Genomic DNA, 18,338 nt, shown 5'->3' on the forward strand with positions numbered 1-18,338 from the left:
CCTGTGTGCTAAACCCTGTGGTATGAAATTAAGGTGCAGGGGTCACACAGCCAAGCCACACGCTCATGTGCTAGGCCATGTGAAAATACCTGAGCATTTTGTTTCTCAATTTAAAGGATGCAGGGGACACACGGCCAAACCACACGCCCGTGTCTCTACCCGTGTTGACAAAAATAAACCATTTTAAGGTCACATTTCTCACCCATTTTGATATCAACCTATACACAACATTTTGATTCATCAATACATCCCAAACAAGCAACCAAAACAAGCCAAAATCTTGTTTTAAACATATCACAACATCACATATACTCAAATACTTAAACTTACCTATTTAGTTCATCTCATTAATTTATTAAAATTTACTACCAATTACATACATACAAACATATATCATTCACATCCACATTTCAATTTACTTCATTTCCAAACCAACATAACATTAAACAATACAAGTAAGCTTAATGAAGCTTAGTAAGTTCAATGGGTTAAACATAAATCTTACCGAATTCTAATATAACAAATCAAATAAGCAAATTATTCATGCAATCTCCCTGTCAATCACAACCTTAATCGATGATCACACTTCCTTCAAATCAATATCAATAATAAACAATAAGTCTTTCGATTTCAATTACATAAGTTACTTACCGAATCTTGCCAAATTGGAGAATGGCTTACGGATATGAGTACATCATTTTCAGAAGCCCAAAGGCTAAACAGAAGCACATAAGTGCTAAACAGAAACTCATAGGGTTGAACGAAAGCTCATAAGAGTTGAACGGAAACCCATAAGGGTTAAATAGAAGCTCAATAGAGCTAAACGAAAACTCATATGAGTTAAACAGAAGCTCGTGAGAGCCAAATGAAAAGTACACGAGGTTCACAACAAATTCTGAACCTTGATTTACTTGGGTAATTCTCTGTTAATTCCTCATTTGCTGTCTTGCACCACACAACGATTATATTCAATCCCGAGTTCCATTTAAACCAGATATTCACTTCAATATTATAATTTAACAATATTCCATTTTTCAAAAATATACTAAATACATAATATCATTCATCAATTCTATATAATTATTAAAGTTTAACCATATGAACTTACCTGAGTTAATTTGTAAGATTTGTAGAAGTTCATGGATTATTCTGCTAATTTTCCTTTTTCACGAGGATCTACGGGCTCTTGATCTAAAATAAAAAATTATTCATTCATTAGCATATATTTCAGTTCCAATTCACTTCACACTTAATACCCTTAATTTTCAAAATTACACAATTACCCCAACTTTTACAACTTTTACAATTTAATCCTTTATTAGTTAGTCTATCAAATGAATTAATTTTTCTCAATTGAAAATTTATCTAAATATTCTAGGCTATCATACATCCCTTGATAATAGAAATTTAATGCCAAACCCTAATATTTAGTCTTTTCACAATTTAATTCTAAAATCAATATCTATCAAAATTACTATGTAAAATCATCATATAACAAAATTAAAGCTCTAAATCAATGTTATTTCATCAAAAATATCTAGTATTAATAAATGTAAACTTTCAAAATTTCCAATAAAATCAAATACTAATGAAATAGTTAGTTGGACTTAATTGTAAAAGTATCAAAAACATAAAAATTTCAAGAAAAGGGCAAGAATTGAACTCACTTGAAGAAAAATATAAAACCAGCTTCAGGGGACTCTCCTATGGCATTTTGGCTGAATATTTATGAAGAATTGTCTAGATTTCTCTTTTAATTTCAATTTGTAAATTTAATTTTATACAAATTACAATTTTGCCATCCATTTCAAATATTTTATTATTTTGCACTTACCTATCGTCCCACCCTTTTATTTTTGGCACATTTACTCCTTAAGTCCTCTTTTTTAACATTCAATCCATTTAATCACTATTTCTTATAATTAATAAGTTTTGCACCTTTTTCAATTTAGTCCTTTTAATTAATTAACTATCAAAACATTAAAATTTTCTAATGAAACTTTAATACTACCTTAATGACTCTCTGAAAATATTTATAAAAATATTTACGGCTCGATTTATAGAAACGAGATCTCAATACCTTATTTTCTAAAACCACTTGACCTAATAAATCCTTATAAAATACAAATTACTAATGTAAAAATCTTTCTAAAATCACATTTGACTCATAGATACTAAATAATAAAATTCACGAGCTTACTAGTCAGATTTGGTGGTCCTAAACCACTATTTCCGACGCCACTGAAAACCAAGCTGTTATAAAGTTGATGAACTAATATGTGTTGTTCATGATTCTTAGGCTTGTGCCAAGCTTATAGTTGGATTGTATCATGTTTAATTTTAAGGTTTTGCATTGAAATGGTAAGTTATGTGCATGTTTTACGAACTTACTAAGTATTCTATGCTTACGTAATTTTCTTTCCTATATTTTATAGATAATCGGAAGCTCGATCAATTTGGAAGCTCGTCGGAGATCTATCACACTATCCAACGATTATATCGGTAGTTCTTGATGTCTTGGCCAAGGTTATAATGGCATTTATAGATGGACTTATGTTTAATTTTTGGTTGAATGCTTAGATGTTGATTTTGGTATGTATATATGTTGGTTGTTTGGTACTATTTTGGTAATGGTTGAATTGTGTCATTTAAGTGCTTGTGATGCATGAGAGAAATGGTTCAAATGGTAAGTCTATGTTGATATGGTATAGGCCAAGTTATGGTATATTTTGATATGGTAGAAATGTGATCAAGTATATGCATGTTTGGTAAGTTTATATGTTTGCTTTTGAGGTGCCTTACATGGCATATTGGTTGAATGTTTATAGACTATTGAATTGGTCATGTTATGTTGGTTTTTATCATGTTATAATGCCTTGATCATAAACACTAAAATGCTTGTAGGTACATATGTGGGTTAGTGATGGAAATGGCTAGATTTTGGCCAATTTCATGTCCACACGGCCTAAGACACGAGCGTGTGTCTCAGCTGTGTGTGATACACAGTCATGTGTCCCCTATAGGTTTCAAGGTTTATAAGTCAAACAGTTACACGGCCTGGCACACGGGCGTGTGAAGCCATTTCGAATGTTATACGACCTGAGACATGGGCATGTATCTCAGCCGTGTGACCCCTACAGTCCAAATTTTCTAACTTTTTCATGAAATTTCTGATTGATTCAAATTTAGTCCCGAATTGTTTCTATTGTATTTCTAAAACCTTGAGGGCTCGATTAAGGGACGTTATGTATGTGATGAATGGTTTATGCTTGTATTACTCATATTTAATTGTTTAATGGTTGAAATTGAATAAAATTGATCGTAGTTGCTCCTATAATGAATGTAACATCTTATAGCTCAAACTTGGCGATTAGGTTGAGTATAGTGTTGCACCTAAACCACAATACCTATGTCCCAATGTCCAATTCAAAGTGTGTATCAAAAAGAGAGGACGGGTAAAAGGGTTGAATATTAAACTCAAATTTTCAGCTCAAGGTCTCAAAAATAGAGGTTCATCAAGAAAGGTACAATAATACTCAAATAAATGTACTAGGGGTAATATACCATTCAAAGGTAAGTCATTTGACTCTAGCTATGCAAGCAATGCCTTAGGTCATCCCTAGACATTTCAACAATTATGAATTCAAAACATGTTTCTATTATAATTCCATGAATGACATAAATTTCCAAACATGTATTTCAACATTCATCCACATATCTATTTATCACATGGCATGAAATTTAACATAAAACGATCACCTCTACCATATTATATAGTGTAGAAAAATGAACTAACTAATCTAAACTCTAAAACAAAAAATTCTACTATCAACATACAAAATTTACATGTTTGAAAGAAATCAAAAACATCATCATACCAATAATATCACAATTACCAAGCTCAACCACCATGCAACAAACAAAAACAAATAAAGAAAGTTTTAAAAAAATTAATATATGAGATGGAAATTGATGAAAAATTAATAAAGAATATGACAAGAAAGACTAAATTACAAATTTCAAAAAGTTTGAGGATTAAAGTGTAAATTTAAAAATGAGAAATGTGATCTATTAATAATTATTTGACATAAGAACAAGTTGGAATATGTATTGGTGTGCGAAAATCACTTTTAAGACCAAATTAAAAGATTAAAAATATAAGGACTAAATCGTACAATTTCTATTTTCGTTGAGAAGAGGATAAAATTGTTCACTATCCAATAAGTATTATTAAAAAGTAAATGTGACTTATGAGATTTATATTTGATAACTACCTATCATTGTAAAAAATTGTGCAAAGAGCAAAAAAGAAGAAGGTAAAATGATCATTTTACAATATATTTGATATATGGTATAAGTTTTGAGACTTTTGCATCATAGACATTGAAAGTGGGTCACTATCTTAAAAACCATCAACTTCAACTTTTTCTTGCTTCAATAGATCAATCCTCTTTCATGGAAGTTTTTTCCTTCTTTCTTTCATGCTTTTTCATTTAAATTTTCTTCAAAACTCAACAATTTTTATCAAAATCACAAAGAAACTCATCTCCATAACTTATTTTCACCTCAATCTTTCCATTTCTAGATGCCACATCTATTAATATATTGGTTGATGTCATGTGAGGTTTGATTGAAGTTGAAGTTTGTGGAGCATGTGCATCTTAATGCTACTAAATTTGGCATTTTATATTGCTTCCTTTTACCTTTAAAATCCAAAGCATCATTAAGGAAGAATTTAAGACAATAAAATAATATGTATTTATCTTTATGAGCCAATATATTTTATTTTTTAGCTAAGGAAGAATTTTTGCCAAGAAAATAAAGAAGGAAAAATGTTACTAGAATAGAAAATATAAATTAGTTCAATAATTTATTTTATTAAAATATTAATTTACATTGTAATCTAAATCATTATTTATTTATTTTTCATTTATTTATATAGAAGAAAAAGAGAAAATTACCAAAATTAATAAATTTAAATATTTTTATAACTAATTAAATTTTAAATTTTGTTTTAATTATAACATAAATTTTATTTTTAATTATTTATCTATGAAAAATAAGAAAATAGAAAAACAAAGAGAGAGGATCTTGATAGTTTGAGATTTTTTTTAAAAAAAATGTACTTTGAAGTTTATGGATAAAATTAAGAATGTGAATGGGGACATACGGTGAAATTAACCCGACAGAAACCGGCACTTCATACATATATATGTTCATCTTTAAAAAAAAGTAAAGTTGAGACTTGAGAGGTGATCTTATGAATGTTTATCGAATACGAAAGTTCCCTTCTTTGGCTTTGTCTTTGTCTTTCTTTACTTGGTCTCCAAGAGCAACCCAAGCTTTGTGTTCTTGCTCCATTTATTTACCCTTTCAGTTCATTCTGCGAAGTCTTTGACCAGGTGTTCTTTCTCACTCTCTTTGTGAAGGTGATTCTTTTTTGAATTTTTTTTCTGAGTTTTATTGTATCACTGAATCGAATTAAAGATATTAATTGAAACATAGATTTCTTTTCTGGGTTTCAGTTGTTTTGTTTTAATCCAATGCCAATTATTAGCATTTTTTATAGTTTAAGCTTGATATGAGTTTTTGAATTGTCTGACAAGTGAGAACTGTGTAGAATCATGGAGGGTTAAAGTGTTTAAGAGTTTGTTCATAATGTGCCGTCTTTTTAAAGTTCTGATAACAAAATTCTGTGTGCTATGTTTCCTCAGCTGATGAGTTTATATGTTCTAAGTTCATTCCCGTGTTGGGATTTTCGATTTTTGACACAATCTTTCGAATTTTGAATCAGGGAATTCAGTTTGGGCAGTCAATGACTGCAATTGAGTTGTTGTATTTGGTGATTTTATAGGGGGTGATATATCAGAGCTGCCTTTTTAGAGATGATACTCTCAGCCCTTTTAACTTCTGTTGGGATCAATCTTGGTCTTTGCTTTTTGTTTTTTGCACTATACTCGATATTGAGGAACCAGCCAGGTAATATCCCCGTATATTCGCCTCGGTTGTTCAGTGAAAGAAAAGCTCAGGAAGAGGATGAGTTCAACTTGGAAAGATTGCTACCATCACCTGGTTGGTTGAAAAGGGCATGGCAACCATCTGAGGATGAATTATTGTCAATTACAGGCTTGGATGCTGTAGTGTTTATGCGCATTTTTATCTTCTGGTAATTATTAAATGTTTCTTTAGTTTCAAAAATAGGAATAGAACCTGCAGTTCACTTCTATGGGTTGTAACATATAGTGATCCATTTCTGTTGGGAGATTTTTAGCTTTGATGCTATAGATTCTAGCCATTTATCAAGGCAATCTTTAGTGCAAGATTGACCAAATTTTGGTATGCAACTATGTTGCTCTGACTCTTTATTTTCTTGAACACCCACATACCCATGTCCCTAAACCAACACACTTGAGTCTGAGTAACATAGGTTTGCAAGGCCGATATTACAAATACGTCAGCTTTCGCTAAGCAAAAAAGCTGCAATATAAGTTGTGATGTTGCTGGAGTCCATTTAGTATAAACTCATACTGGTGAGATTACAAAATTCCTTTTGATAGCAAGACTTCTGTATGAGTTCAGCTACTCATTTAAACTTGTTTTAATGGACTATAGTCTTAACTTTGTTCTGCTTGGTTTGGCTATAATCGAGGCATGTGAAGTTTGTTTTGATGAGTGTTCTGCTAGACTGATATCTCTACTTGTAGGATCATTTTGACTCACTGCTTCATGTTCAAAATTATAGTGTCTATTTTTCCCAAGCAAGGGAAACCTTTTTTTTTTTGTTGATTTTTTCAACATGATGAACTTGATATTTTTGTGGCATATAAAAGTGCATTATTGTACTACTACGCTTCTTCTGGATCCATCTTTCTGCATGTCATCTTCAATTAATTTCTAGTGATTTTTTTTTTCAAATGCAGTGTTAGAGTGTTTGCCTTTGCCTGTGTCGTCGGAATCTTTGTTCTTCTGCCAGTTAATTTTTCGGGCGACCAATTAACCATTGATTTCTCTAATTTGCCGAACAAAACTCTGGAGTCATTCAGTATTTCAAATGTGAATGATGGTTCAAACAGGTAATTATTATGTAGTTAGTTAACTTAAGTTCAGTTTCTGATCTTAAAACTCCTGAATAACTATTGTTATGTCAAAGAAGAAAAAACCGTTGCAGCTGAGACTTGACCAAATGCTTCCCTGGTGATTTCTCCTTTTTTTGTTGTCAGATTTTATGAGTATGAAAAACTTGTTTATAAAAAATTTATTTAAATTCTTAATGTCAAGGGAAAGCTGACTATAAGTTTTTGCCATTCTCAAGGTTATGGATTCACTTTTGTGCTGCCTATGTTTTCACCGTGTTTGTATGCTGTCTTCTGTATTACGTAAGTGATATTTTATGTATGCTATTCTGCCTATGCCAACAAAATTGTTGATTTGTATAAATATCAGCTAAAGCTTTAATTTTGGTGATACGGTCATTTTTGCAGGAGTACAACTATATTTCGTTGAAAAGAATTGACCATTTCTATTCTTCTAAACCTCGGTCAGATCAGTTTACGATATTAGTTAGCGGTATTCCTGCCTCAGCTGGAAGCAGCTTCAGTCAAGCTGTTGACAACTTTTTCACGGAGTATCATCCTTCAACTTATCTTTCACATACAGTGGTTCGCCGAACAAGCAAGATTCAAAGTCTTGTGGTAATCAACATTGTTAATATTTTATTGATTCAGGCTTTTATTTCTTGGAAAACTAATCTGAAATTGGACTACGACTTTTCAAGGCTAATGGATCTATGTACCATAGGGAGTTTAGGATGAAAAGAATGTTACCATAGATATAAGATGAAACTATGACTTTCAACTCCGAATTTATTCTTTTTCTCCCTTTTGGGTTCTGCTATTCTTTATCTGGGTTTTAACAGTTCCATGTTGTTGCATGTAGAATGATGCAGAGAAGCTATATAGAACACTTGGTCGTTTAAAATCGACAAACTCTCGGCAAAGGCATAAGCGTGAAGGATTTTTGGGACTATTTGGTCGAAAAGTTGATCTTGTAGATCACTATGAGAGGAAGTTGGAAGATATAGAAGATAATGTGAGACTCGAGCAATCATCATTGGGAGGAGAGGTTTGTGATGTTCTCTTGTGTCTATATATTCATCTCTTGGTCAAACAAACACCAAACCTGATGCCTACAGAGTTCAAATTATGAAACGAATTATAATTTGTCGATTTTTGCTGTTATGAATGTAGAAAGTTGTGATCTGTGTCCATATCTTGATTACGGAAGATAATACTTGATGCACCTGATCTTCTTTATGCCTTTCAAAACTTGCTAGGAAATACCCGCTGCTTTTGTGTCATTTAAGTCGAGATTTGGTGCTGCAATAGCTTTGCACATCCGACAAGGGATTAATCCTACGGAATGGGTTACTGAACGAGCTCCCGAGCCTAAAGATATTTACTGGCCTTTCTTTTCTGCATCGTTTGTGAAAAGATGGATGTTTAAGATTGTGGTTGTTGTTGCATATATTGCTGTTACAATTTTATTTCTTATTCCAGTTGTAGTCGTGCAAGGTCTCACTCATCTCGAGCAGCTAGAGACCTGGCTCCCCTTTCTAAAAGGAGTACTAAGCCTGTAAGTGCATATTCTTTCTCTGTTGCATATGAAATGTAAAATCGGTTCAATGCTTTTGAAATAAAAAAGCAGGCCATTTCTTTTTCATGTTCTCTTGGTAAATTAGAAAAAGCTTTTGAATATGGATTTCTCATTTCTCAATATACTAACAAATAGTGATTCTTAAATTGCAGGACTTTCGTCAGTAATTTGATTACGGGATATCTACCAAGTCTCATTCTTCAATTGTTCCTATCGATTGTACCACCAATTATGATACTCTTTTCTTCCATGCAAGGATCTATTTCCCACAGTCAGATAGAGAAAAATGCGTGTACCAAGCTATTATGGTTCACCGTGTGGAACATTTTCTTCGCTAACGTACTATCAGGTTCTGCTCTCTCTATGGTCAATATCTTCCTTGAGCCAAAGAAAATCCCCGGACTGCTAGGCGAAGTTGTTCCTGCACAGGTGAAAACATGGATAAGCCATGGAGTTTTCTTATATATGTTTAATTCATTTTTCCTTTAAATTCTTTTATGGTTCTATCCATAAATATGTTAGTATTTATTGTCACTAGTTCTGGTTGAGAAACAAATGCCTAAACCTTGCATCCATGACTGGTCTACCTACTTTATGTCAACCTTTTAATTGTTAGAATATTTTCGCATAGAAGTGTTGGATTGAGATTTACATTAACATCTAGCTAAGAACGATATATATGAACATTAACATTATTTTCATTAATGATTAAGTCATTGTCTTCAGATCTGATATGATGAAGGTTCTTCATGTTTCATGTAGGCATCATTCTTCATTGCCTATGTTGTGACATCTGGATGGACCAGTACAACTTCCGAACTTCTTCGTCTGTTTCCCCTTCTTTACAGTTTCGTGCAAAGACTATTTATGGGGAAAGATGATGACAAAGATGATTTTGAAATTCCTTCAATCCCTTACCACAGTGAAATTCCCAGGATTCTCTTCTTCAAACTTCTTGGTGTTACTTATTTCTTCCTTGCCCCACTAATTTTGCCATTTCTCTTGGTTTATTGTTGCCTGGGATACATTATCTACCGCAACCAGGTCAGTGAAATGCCCCCTTTCACAGCTTGCTTCTTTGTTTCTCTTTCTCATCATTTTTCTTGAAATATCTGTGTCTAACACCCTTGATTAACACACCAATGTTTAGTTCTGACCAACATTTTATCTCTAATTTTTTGACAATTTCTTCTTCTTTTTTCAAGTTCTTGAATGTATATGCACCCAAATTCGAAACTGGTGGAAAGTTTTGGCCAATTGTGCACAATTCAACAATATTTTCCTTAGTGCTAATGCATGTTATTGCGATCGGAATATTTGGGCTTAAGAAGCTTCCTCTAGCATCCAGTTTAACTATCCCTCTTCCGATTCTTACGCTTGTATTCAACGCATACTGCCGGAAGAGGTTCCTGCCCATCTTCAAAGCTTACCCAACTGAGGTACGATCACGAACTACATTATCCATTGGTTATTTATATTCCCTAGTGTTTGAGTATTAGATACTCAGCTAAGCTGTTAATAGCTTGTTAATACTCTTAACTCCTAGGACTTGCAGGTACTTGTTTTCCATGTTCGACTTGGTTCTTCATTTTGTTTTCGGTTGTCTTGGCCTGAATATTATTTGTTGTTTTACAGTGTTTGATAAAGAAAGATAGAAAAGACCAGGATGATCCAACCATGACAGAATTTCTCGAAAAATTAGCAACTGCATATCAGGATCCAGCTATGACGGCAGCCCGATATTCCAGAAATGACAATGGGCGCAGCTCTCCCCTTCTTCTCGGTGTTGAAGTTTGAATTGGGTAAAGTTCTTTTTCCTGATTCGTGTATACCAACTGGTTAATAGTTTGTAATGCTAATGAAACGAAATTCTCATTGTTGTGTCCATGTTGTAAGATAGCTGCTCCCCCTGTTGTTGAATTAAATCATGAGAATTCTCATTTCATTTCACGTTAGTAGGAGCATGAGATATTTTTTAATGGAATTACTTGTTTTTTTCCATTCATCTAATGAACATTTTAGATTTCAGTCTTGAATGATAAGTCTAATTTCAGTACAGATTGCCACTGCCAACAAAGAGAGTTCTTTTATCTAATGTACAAGGACTAATTTCTCTTTCTTGAGTAGAGGGGGCAACATACAATTTGACTCCTTCCACATCATCTTTTAAGATAATTTTTTGTATAGAAGGACCAATTTGTACTTTTCCTAATGTACATGGGCCAATTTGTCTATTTTTTTAATAGAGGGGAAAATACAATCTGACTCCTAGTATAGGAGTCTCCATAGTACTTTTACCCTTTTCTATGGATATACATAATAAAATTTTAAAAAGGCATAATGATAATTTATCTCTTAATGTTAAATTTTTAAATATCGCAGATCACATGAAAATCCACATTTACTTCAATTTTTTTATTCTTTTTGAATATTTTTATAATTTTTAGATCATTTTGTTGACGTGATATATAAGACAAATAGTGTCATGTTAGTATATAGTATACGTAGACTGCCACTCAGGCTACCACACTAACATCGTCACAAAATTAATGTTTTAGCCAACATTTTTGGTAGAAAAGTAATATGACTATTTTTAAAAAATTAATGATAAAATTTAACTAAAAAAATAAGGATCAAATTGATAAAAGATATAAACTGTGAAGGTTAAATTTATTATTATATCATTAAAATGATAGAGATGAAGATGTTTTCAAAATAAAAGTAGTAATACTGGTATTTCAATTTTAAATTTAGAACAATCATCTTTTATATATCACACTGTTCATATGCAATGAGCTTCTTGTGATTTCTAGTAATTCTTCTACTTTTTCCTGAACATAATTTTCGAAAAATCACTCCAGATCAAGGTTACCGGATGAAATAAGAGAAATGAACTTCCACTTGTACCCACATGATCCCTTTAAATGAATAGCTGAAGCACCACCCACACAACCATTCAAGCCATCCCTTATCCTCCTCTAATCATCTCATCATCAATCATGCCAAAAAGCACACATACCATGTTTTGTTTCTGCTTCATTTCATCGCTATATGCTGGGTTTAGTCTAGTATGAGGTAATAAATTTTATCTAGATTTTTCTAGTTTTTAAATCGCTTGTACCGTAATAATTTGATTCTCTTTGTCTGGATATCTTTATTCGATTCTACTAATTCAAAATCTGAATTTGTATTTATTTAATTTTATCATTAATGTAAATATTTAACGTAGAAATTCTTTTTGGGTTATATTTGAATGAAGCCATGAAAGCATAGATTAATGTATGTTAGATCTTTGATAACATAAATGGTCATTTTGTATGGAAATAATAGGTGCAAAAGTGAAAGATTTGCATGCTACAAGTCAAATTACTTGTCTTCCACATGCGTTTTACATTGTAATTGTAATGGGAAAGTCCCACCGCAACCAACAATATTTGTTTTTGTCATAAAAAAACACAAAAGCTGGAATTTAAGTATTTTTGAATATCAAAATATTCTTACCAATATTAACTAATTAAAAAGTATATAAAATTAAATTAATTTATATTTTATGTATCATAATATTAAATTATTTAAAAATAATTTTTATTTTTTTATATGATGCCTAAAATTATTCTCGACCCGTATATAGGAGGCATGTAAACCCAACAATACATATTAATCGTGCATTTTGCCAAACACCACTTTATAGTTTGTACCCTAAATAGTCTGCATTTCTGTCAACGTGGAATAGACTTCAAAATATATTAACCTAAAATACAATCCACACTGTCTCTCTCATTTATTTATTAAGAAGACAAGATATTAATTAGTAATGGCAAGTTGAGGCTGCAAAATCGTGTTTGGTTAAAAGGAAAAAGAAAATGAATCACAAAAAGCTGGCCTCCATTCCTTCAAGTCAATGCCCATATTTTATGTTTTTATTATTTTAAATAATATATTATTTTAGGTTAAATGCTCAAATTGAGCCCAATGTTTTAAGGCTGCTCACATAAGATCAAATTTTTCAAATTGGTCCAATACGAGTTAAATATTTTTGAAAATGTTCAAATAAGGGCTTCTTAAATGTTGTGTGTTTTATTTTAAACACATTAGCATCCGCTTAATTTTTACTATAAATTGGGCTGAGGTGCGTGAAAAGCTCTTATTTTAGCACTTTTGTATAGGGATGAGCAAGACGAATCGAAAACCAACCTGAACCGAGGTGTTTGAACTGTTTATGGAATGCAAATTTAAAAGCCGTAGTTACCCAGAACCAAACAGAATTTTATTCTTAATTAATATATAATTAATTTTAATTTTTTATTATACAAAAATAAATATTTTGTATCTAAAATAGTGAAAATAATTTAAAAGTTCTTGAAATTTTATTATTTTTTAAAAATATTTATGAAAAAGACTTTGAAATTTTGTCAAATAATATGCAAAAGTCTTAAAACAAAACTCATTTTGTCAAAATAAGCCTAAAAATCCAAAACCAAATATTAACATGGAAAATTCAAGAAATGAAGCGAGCCGAGCCGAATTATGATGGATGGTTCAAAAAATCCAATTGAATCGAATCGAATCAATATAACCATTTTGAAATGTTTGGCTCTTATGCGAGCAACCCTTAAACGATTGAACCCTATCAATTTAGTTAGAGAAAGATTGAAAGATTAAATTTTAAAATAATTAAAAAAATATTATAGTATAGTATTTATTTATACTATTATTTTAAGGGCTAATCGGGTTGGGTGTCTATCAATTGGATCCAACTCAATTAAGAAATTACGAAACTCATCTTTTTATAAAATATCAAACATTACTATGACAACATTTAAACCTAGAAAAATATATGCAATGAGATTTGAACCTAGAACATGATAATATTTTATATTTTTATTTTACCATTTCAACCAAAGTCTGAAATATTCATTACATTAAACTTTTGCAAATATATTTGTTACATAATTTCTTTCACCCGCATTATAGGTGTGCCATAATTTAATATCTTTTAATATTTTTACATAATATTTTTTTCTAACAAAGATGAAACTACCTACAAAATCTCTCTATTATGAGGATTGGATCAAATTAGTCCCTCAACTATTAAATGGATAAATTTAATCTCAGTATTACTAAGAAAATCAAATAAGACCAGATTGAAACAAAGTCAACATTTATTGTTTAAAAATAACATGAATTTTTTTTCATTTATAATTCAACTCCAAACAAAATATTTCATTGAATCATAAAAGCTTTCAAAATATAACTATGTTGAATAATAAATGATATTTTTAAACAAGAAATGCTAATTTCGATGAAATTTAAATTTTTATTATTTTAATAATAAAATAATTAAATTGATCTATTTAATAATAAACAACTTAGTTTCATCCCTCCCTATTATAAATTACATTTAAAAAATCCCATTTTATATGTATATTCACAAATTTTTCCTTTCATCGTTTTTTTTTATACAAGGTTTAAAACTACTCATAACTCCCTTAACTCTTAAATTAAGAAAATAATACGCTTTAGCACACTCGAACCCACATCCTCTTATACTGGGAACAATATCAATGCTAACTGAATTAAGACTCAATCGACCATATTTAATTGTGTAAAATAATATCCTATTACACTAATTATTATAATTTAGTACTTTTTTTGTTTTTGTTTTTACAAATTACATAATATTTTATATAATAGCATTTTGTGTGGTTATAGGAAACATTATTTTATTACATTAATTATTATAATTTGAGGATAATAACTGTGTTATTGCACAAGATATTATCCTATTCTCGCAATGTTTTGTGGTAATATATATACATTATCCAATCACAAAATTTCTTACAACTTACATGATGTTTTATGTAATTACACAAAACTCACACAATCGTGTGTGATTATACTAAATATTATTTTATTACACTAATTATTTTGGATATTATAATGTTTTGCGTAACACAAATTACATAATAGATTACTTAATTACAAAATTTCTTACAACTTGCACAAACTCATAAAGGTTTTGTGTGGTTATAGGAAATATTACTTTATTATACTAATTATTGAAATTTGGGCATAATGTTCTATGTTATCACAAAAAATATATTTTTATTATAGTAATTGAATATTATTATGGCTTGTAATAAGATTACAGTGTTTAGATTCTTAACGTTCTTATATTTCTTAACGGTGTCAAAATGTTGTAATATAGGGTGTAATCTTATTATAATCTCTTCCTTAAGTTATTTAAGATTCCGTGTAAAATCTGAAATTTCAGACAAAATTATCCTTTATCTTCGTACTACTTTGTGTATTGTATTAATTGTTATTAATTTTCTTTAAAAATTTATTTGTACAATTTCGTGTACATTATTATACTAATTATTTAATAAGGGTAATGTTTTATGTCAAGTATAAAGTAATGTAGTCTTAATAATGTATTATGATCTCAGTTTGAAAAGTTGACATCAAACTTATCTAATAGTAGAAGTAGGCACGTATCTTTATTTTTATTTTTAATATCTAAAGAACCCTTAAAATTCATAAAATAATATAAAATAAAAAATTAATATTAAAACAACAAATATCGAACTAAACTGAATTAAACCATACTCATCATTCTAAAATTTTTTAAAAATTTAATCGAATCGAACCGAACCGAATCGAATACCCATTTCGAATTCGGAGCAGCATGAGATGAACCTATGATGATTGGAGGCATGGAATAAAAGGGCTGATAAGATATTTGGAGAGAGGAGAGAGATGTAATTAAAGTGAATAGGACACGTTATTTATTCAAAGGTGGTTGATATTAGGTCGACCTTCTGTCTCAAATTGCGGTCCTTGGAGGGCTACAACTACAAGTCAATTCCCTTCACTTTCATTGGCCGCCTTTCATTTTTTTTTGTATATATATTACATTAAAATTGATCATATGTATACAAATCTATCTTAAAATATAATCATAATGAAAGTTTTAGTTCAATTGATAATTGTATTATTATTAATGTAAAAAAAATTAAATATGTTTATTCTTCTATTTAAAGACCGGGTGAAATTATGCTTAATTTTAAATACTGTATATAAAAAATAAAGATAAAAAACAGATTTAAATATCTATTTACTAAGTAAATTCTAAATGAAAAGACAATTACGCCCTTGGTAACATTTTTATAAGATAATGAAAATTTGATTATATATTGAAGTGTTATAAAATTAGGGTTTGTTTATTATTATATTTTAAAAGTGTTTTTCACGCTAAAAGCAATAATAATCCGATAGCCAAATCGGGCTTTCTCAGGTTAAACCAAAAACTTGAAATTTTAGCTTTTGATTTTTCAAAAACCCGTTTGGATGTCAAATTATAAATTTTGCCCCCATTTATATTAACTATAAATTATAAATATGATTTTTATATTCAAATTAAATTTCACAAATAATGTGTATTAATTACTTTAAAATATTTAAAATATATATTTCATATATCATAATATTGACAATAAATTATCAGAAATTATTTTATTATTTTTATACTATAATCTAATTGAATATTTGTTAATCTCAAAATAATAATACGGTATCGTGGTAATCAAATAATGAAGACATATGAAAAATACAAATCTTTTACATTTTAGTCCATTATAATTTTTCCTATAATTTAAGTTTATATATTTCATATATCGTAATATTAATTACTTAATATTTTATTTTTATTTTATTTTTATTATAATCTATACTATTGTTGAAAGGGTTAATTGAGTTGGTGTCGAAGTGCGAGATAATGAAATTTGAACCTAAAACACTATAATATTTAGCATTTTACTTGTATCATTTCAACCAAAACGTCATTTATTCATTAGATTAATTTTTATAAATATATTTATTACATTAATTTTTTCACCCACATCGTGGGTGCGCCATAATCTAGTTTAAGTTTATATGTTCCTATATCGTAATATTAATGAAATTAAATATCATTTAAATATATACATTTTACTTAACAACATCAAGTCTAAAATAGATATTTTATCTTTTCAAAAATACCTTTTGACAACAATATTAAACTCAAACTTTTCAAAATATCTTTTCAACCTTAATAATAATCATCTCTAAATATATCTATTTGACTTAAATTAAAAATAAATACTTTAAATTTATGTTTAATCTAGTTATATATTAATCTTGAGATGAATTTAATAATTTATTTTATATAAAATTAATTAATTATCATTATTTAAAATATTTTAATGAAAAATAATTAAAAATAAAAGAAAAATATCTCAAAACTAATACCATAATAAAATTAAAATTAAAATAAAAATATTTAACATGTATTTACATAAAGTAACTAAAAAGTAAAAGAGAAGACAATAAGTGTCACGGGCCGCAGTTCAAAGCCCGTGACCAGCGCACCAAATGCATCCAATGGAGGTCTGTTGCTCAGATGGGGATCATTTGGCCCACAAGAACGCCCGATTCAAAGAGATATTGAGAAGCTTTGTCGATTGAAGCTGGTTGGCCCGATAGCGAAGAGATGGCAACTTAGGCTAATATGGTAACTAATCTTAGAAGATAGAGGGAATCATATCTTGTAAAGATTAGATTAGATTTGATAAGGCTTATCTTGTAAATCCCTAAAATTAAGGGATATGGTTAAATCTCATCCGTCGATGTAATTGTATCTTGACCGTCGGTTTTGGGGGAGCTCAACTATAAATAGAGAGCCTCCCCCTCATTTGTACTCACTCCTGAATTGTTTCATTATTCTTTGTGAATAAGAGAAGTAGAGAGCATTTACTCAAACACTTTGCGAGCGCTCTTTCTGTTGTTCTTTTGCTTAGCTTCTTTTGGCATAAAATCGCTTCCGCTGTTCAATTGGTGCCTTGGAGGAGTTCTTAAAGAATCCTCATCGAGTTAAGGCTGACTTGGGCGAGTTTGGAGCAAACGGATCGCCTAAGGCCGCACGGATTGCGAGACGAAAGGTCTAGCCCCGTGACAAGTGGTATCAGAGCAAGGTTCGAACCAAGGAGATATTCGAGCCAGGTTCAAACCAAGTGGTATCCGAGCTAAGTTTTGAGCCAAGTGATATCTGAGTTGTTGGTTCAAAGGCACCATTGGGATGTCGAGAGAAGAGTTCGAACAAAGGTGGGCGAGGAAGTCTTTGAGGGAGACAATATCGTCAGTAGAGGAACATGTGGAAAAACTCGAGGGTTCCATGGAGGATGTAAAGGAGGCACTCGATGGGCTCGAGGATCGCATAGCAAACTGGGAGGAGCAGTCCAGAAACTATGTAAAGATGTCTCTTGGTTCCACCATGGATAAGGTAAACGAGTTGTTTAATTCACACCGGGATAAATTGTCGGACAGGAATGATGCTCTCGAGGCCATGATGATGGCTTTGAAGGAGGAAACAGTGGCCACGACGAGGGCTTTGAGCACAAGAATAGAGGAGCTCGAGGGAGAGCTGGCCTTGTGTCAGCGGTAGTGGGGAAAGGAGTGGCAAATCAAGACTCAAGAATGAGGATGTCCCAAAGCCGAAAGAGTTTGTGGGGACAAGGTCTGCATGTGATGTGGACAATTTCTTGTGGAGGATGGAAAACTACTTCCGTGCCAAAGGCATCGTGGAAGATGCGGTTAAGGTAAACACTGCTTCAATGTTTCTTACTCACATTGCGCTTTTATGGTGGCGA

The 18,338-nt window shown here is 30.8% G+C and overlaps 1 protein-coding gene across 2 annotated transcripts; it reads left to right on the forward strand.

The window, feature by feature from the left end:
* Positions 1-5,194: 5,194 nt before the first annotated feature.
* Positions 5,195-10,657, forward strand: LOC105780352 (CSC1-like protein HYP1). 2 transcript variants are annotated; one of them, XM_012604630.2, is made up of 11 exons: positions 5,195-5,429; positions 5,795-6,166; positions 6,921-7,073; positions 7,313-7,376; positions 7,482-7,691; positions 7,936-8,121; positions 8,333-8,631; positions 8,805-9,081; positions 9,415-9,696; positions 9,858-10,091; positions 10,288-10,657. In XM_012604630.2, exons 2-11 carry the CDS (start codon positions 5,886-5,888, stop codon positions 10,447-10,449), a joined length of 2,148 nt encoding a protein of 715 aa, XP_012460084.1. In that variant the 5' UTR covers positions 5,195-5,429; positions 5,795-5,885; the 3' UTR covers positions 10,450-10,657. The 2 variants fall into 2 exon arrangements, with proteins under 2 accessions (XP_012460084.1, XP_012460085.1); XM_012604631.2 differs by having other exon boundaries at positions 5,195-5,402.
* Positions 10,658-18,338: the final 7,681 nt, after the last annotated feature.

The sequence above is a fragment of the Gossypium raimondii genome, chromosome 4, assembly GCF_025698545.1.
Source record: "Gossypium raimondii isolate GPD5lz chromosome 4, ASM2569854v1, whole genome shotgun sequence".
Taxonomy (NCBI): Eukaryota; Viridiplantae; Streptophyta; class Magnoliopsida; order Malvales; family Malvaceae; genus Gossypium; species Gossypium raimondii.

Bases quoted from the DNA above. Each gene is read 5' to 3' on its own strand.
- LOC105780352 (XM_012604630.2), top strand. From the start codon at position 5,886: ATGATACTCTCAGCCCTTTTAACTTCTGTTGGGATCAATCTTGGTCTT. The intron at 7,377-7,481 runs GTAAGTGATATT...TCATTTTTGCAG, and splicing joins TATGCTGTCTTCTGTATTAC to GAGTACAACTATATTTCGTT. The intron at 7,692-7,935 runs GTAATCAACATT...TGTTGCATGTAG, and splicing joins GCAAGATTCAAAGTCTTGTG to AATGATGCAGAGAAGCTATA.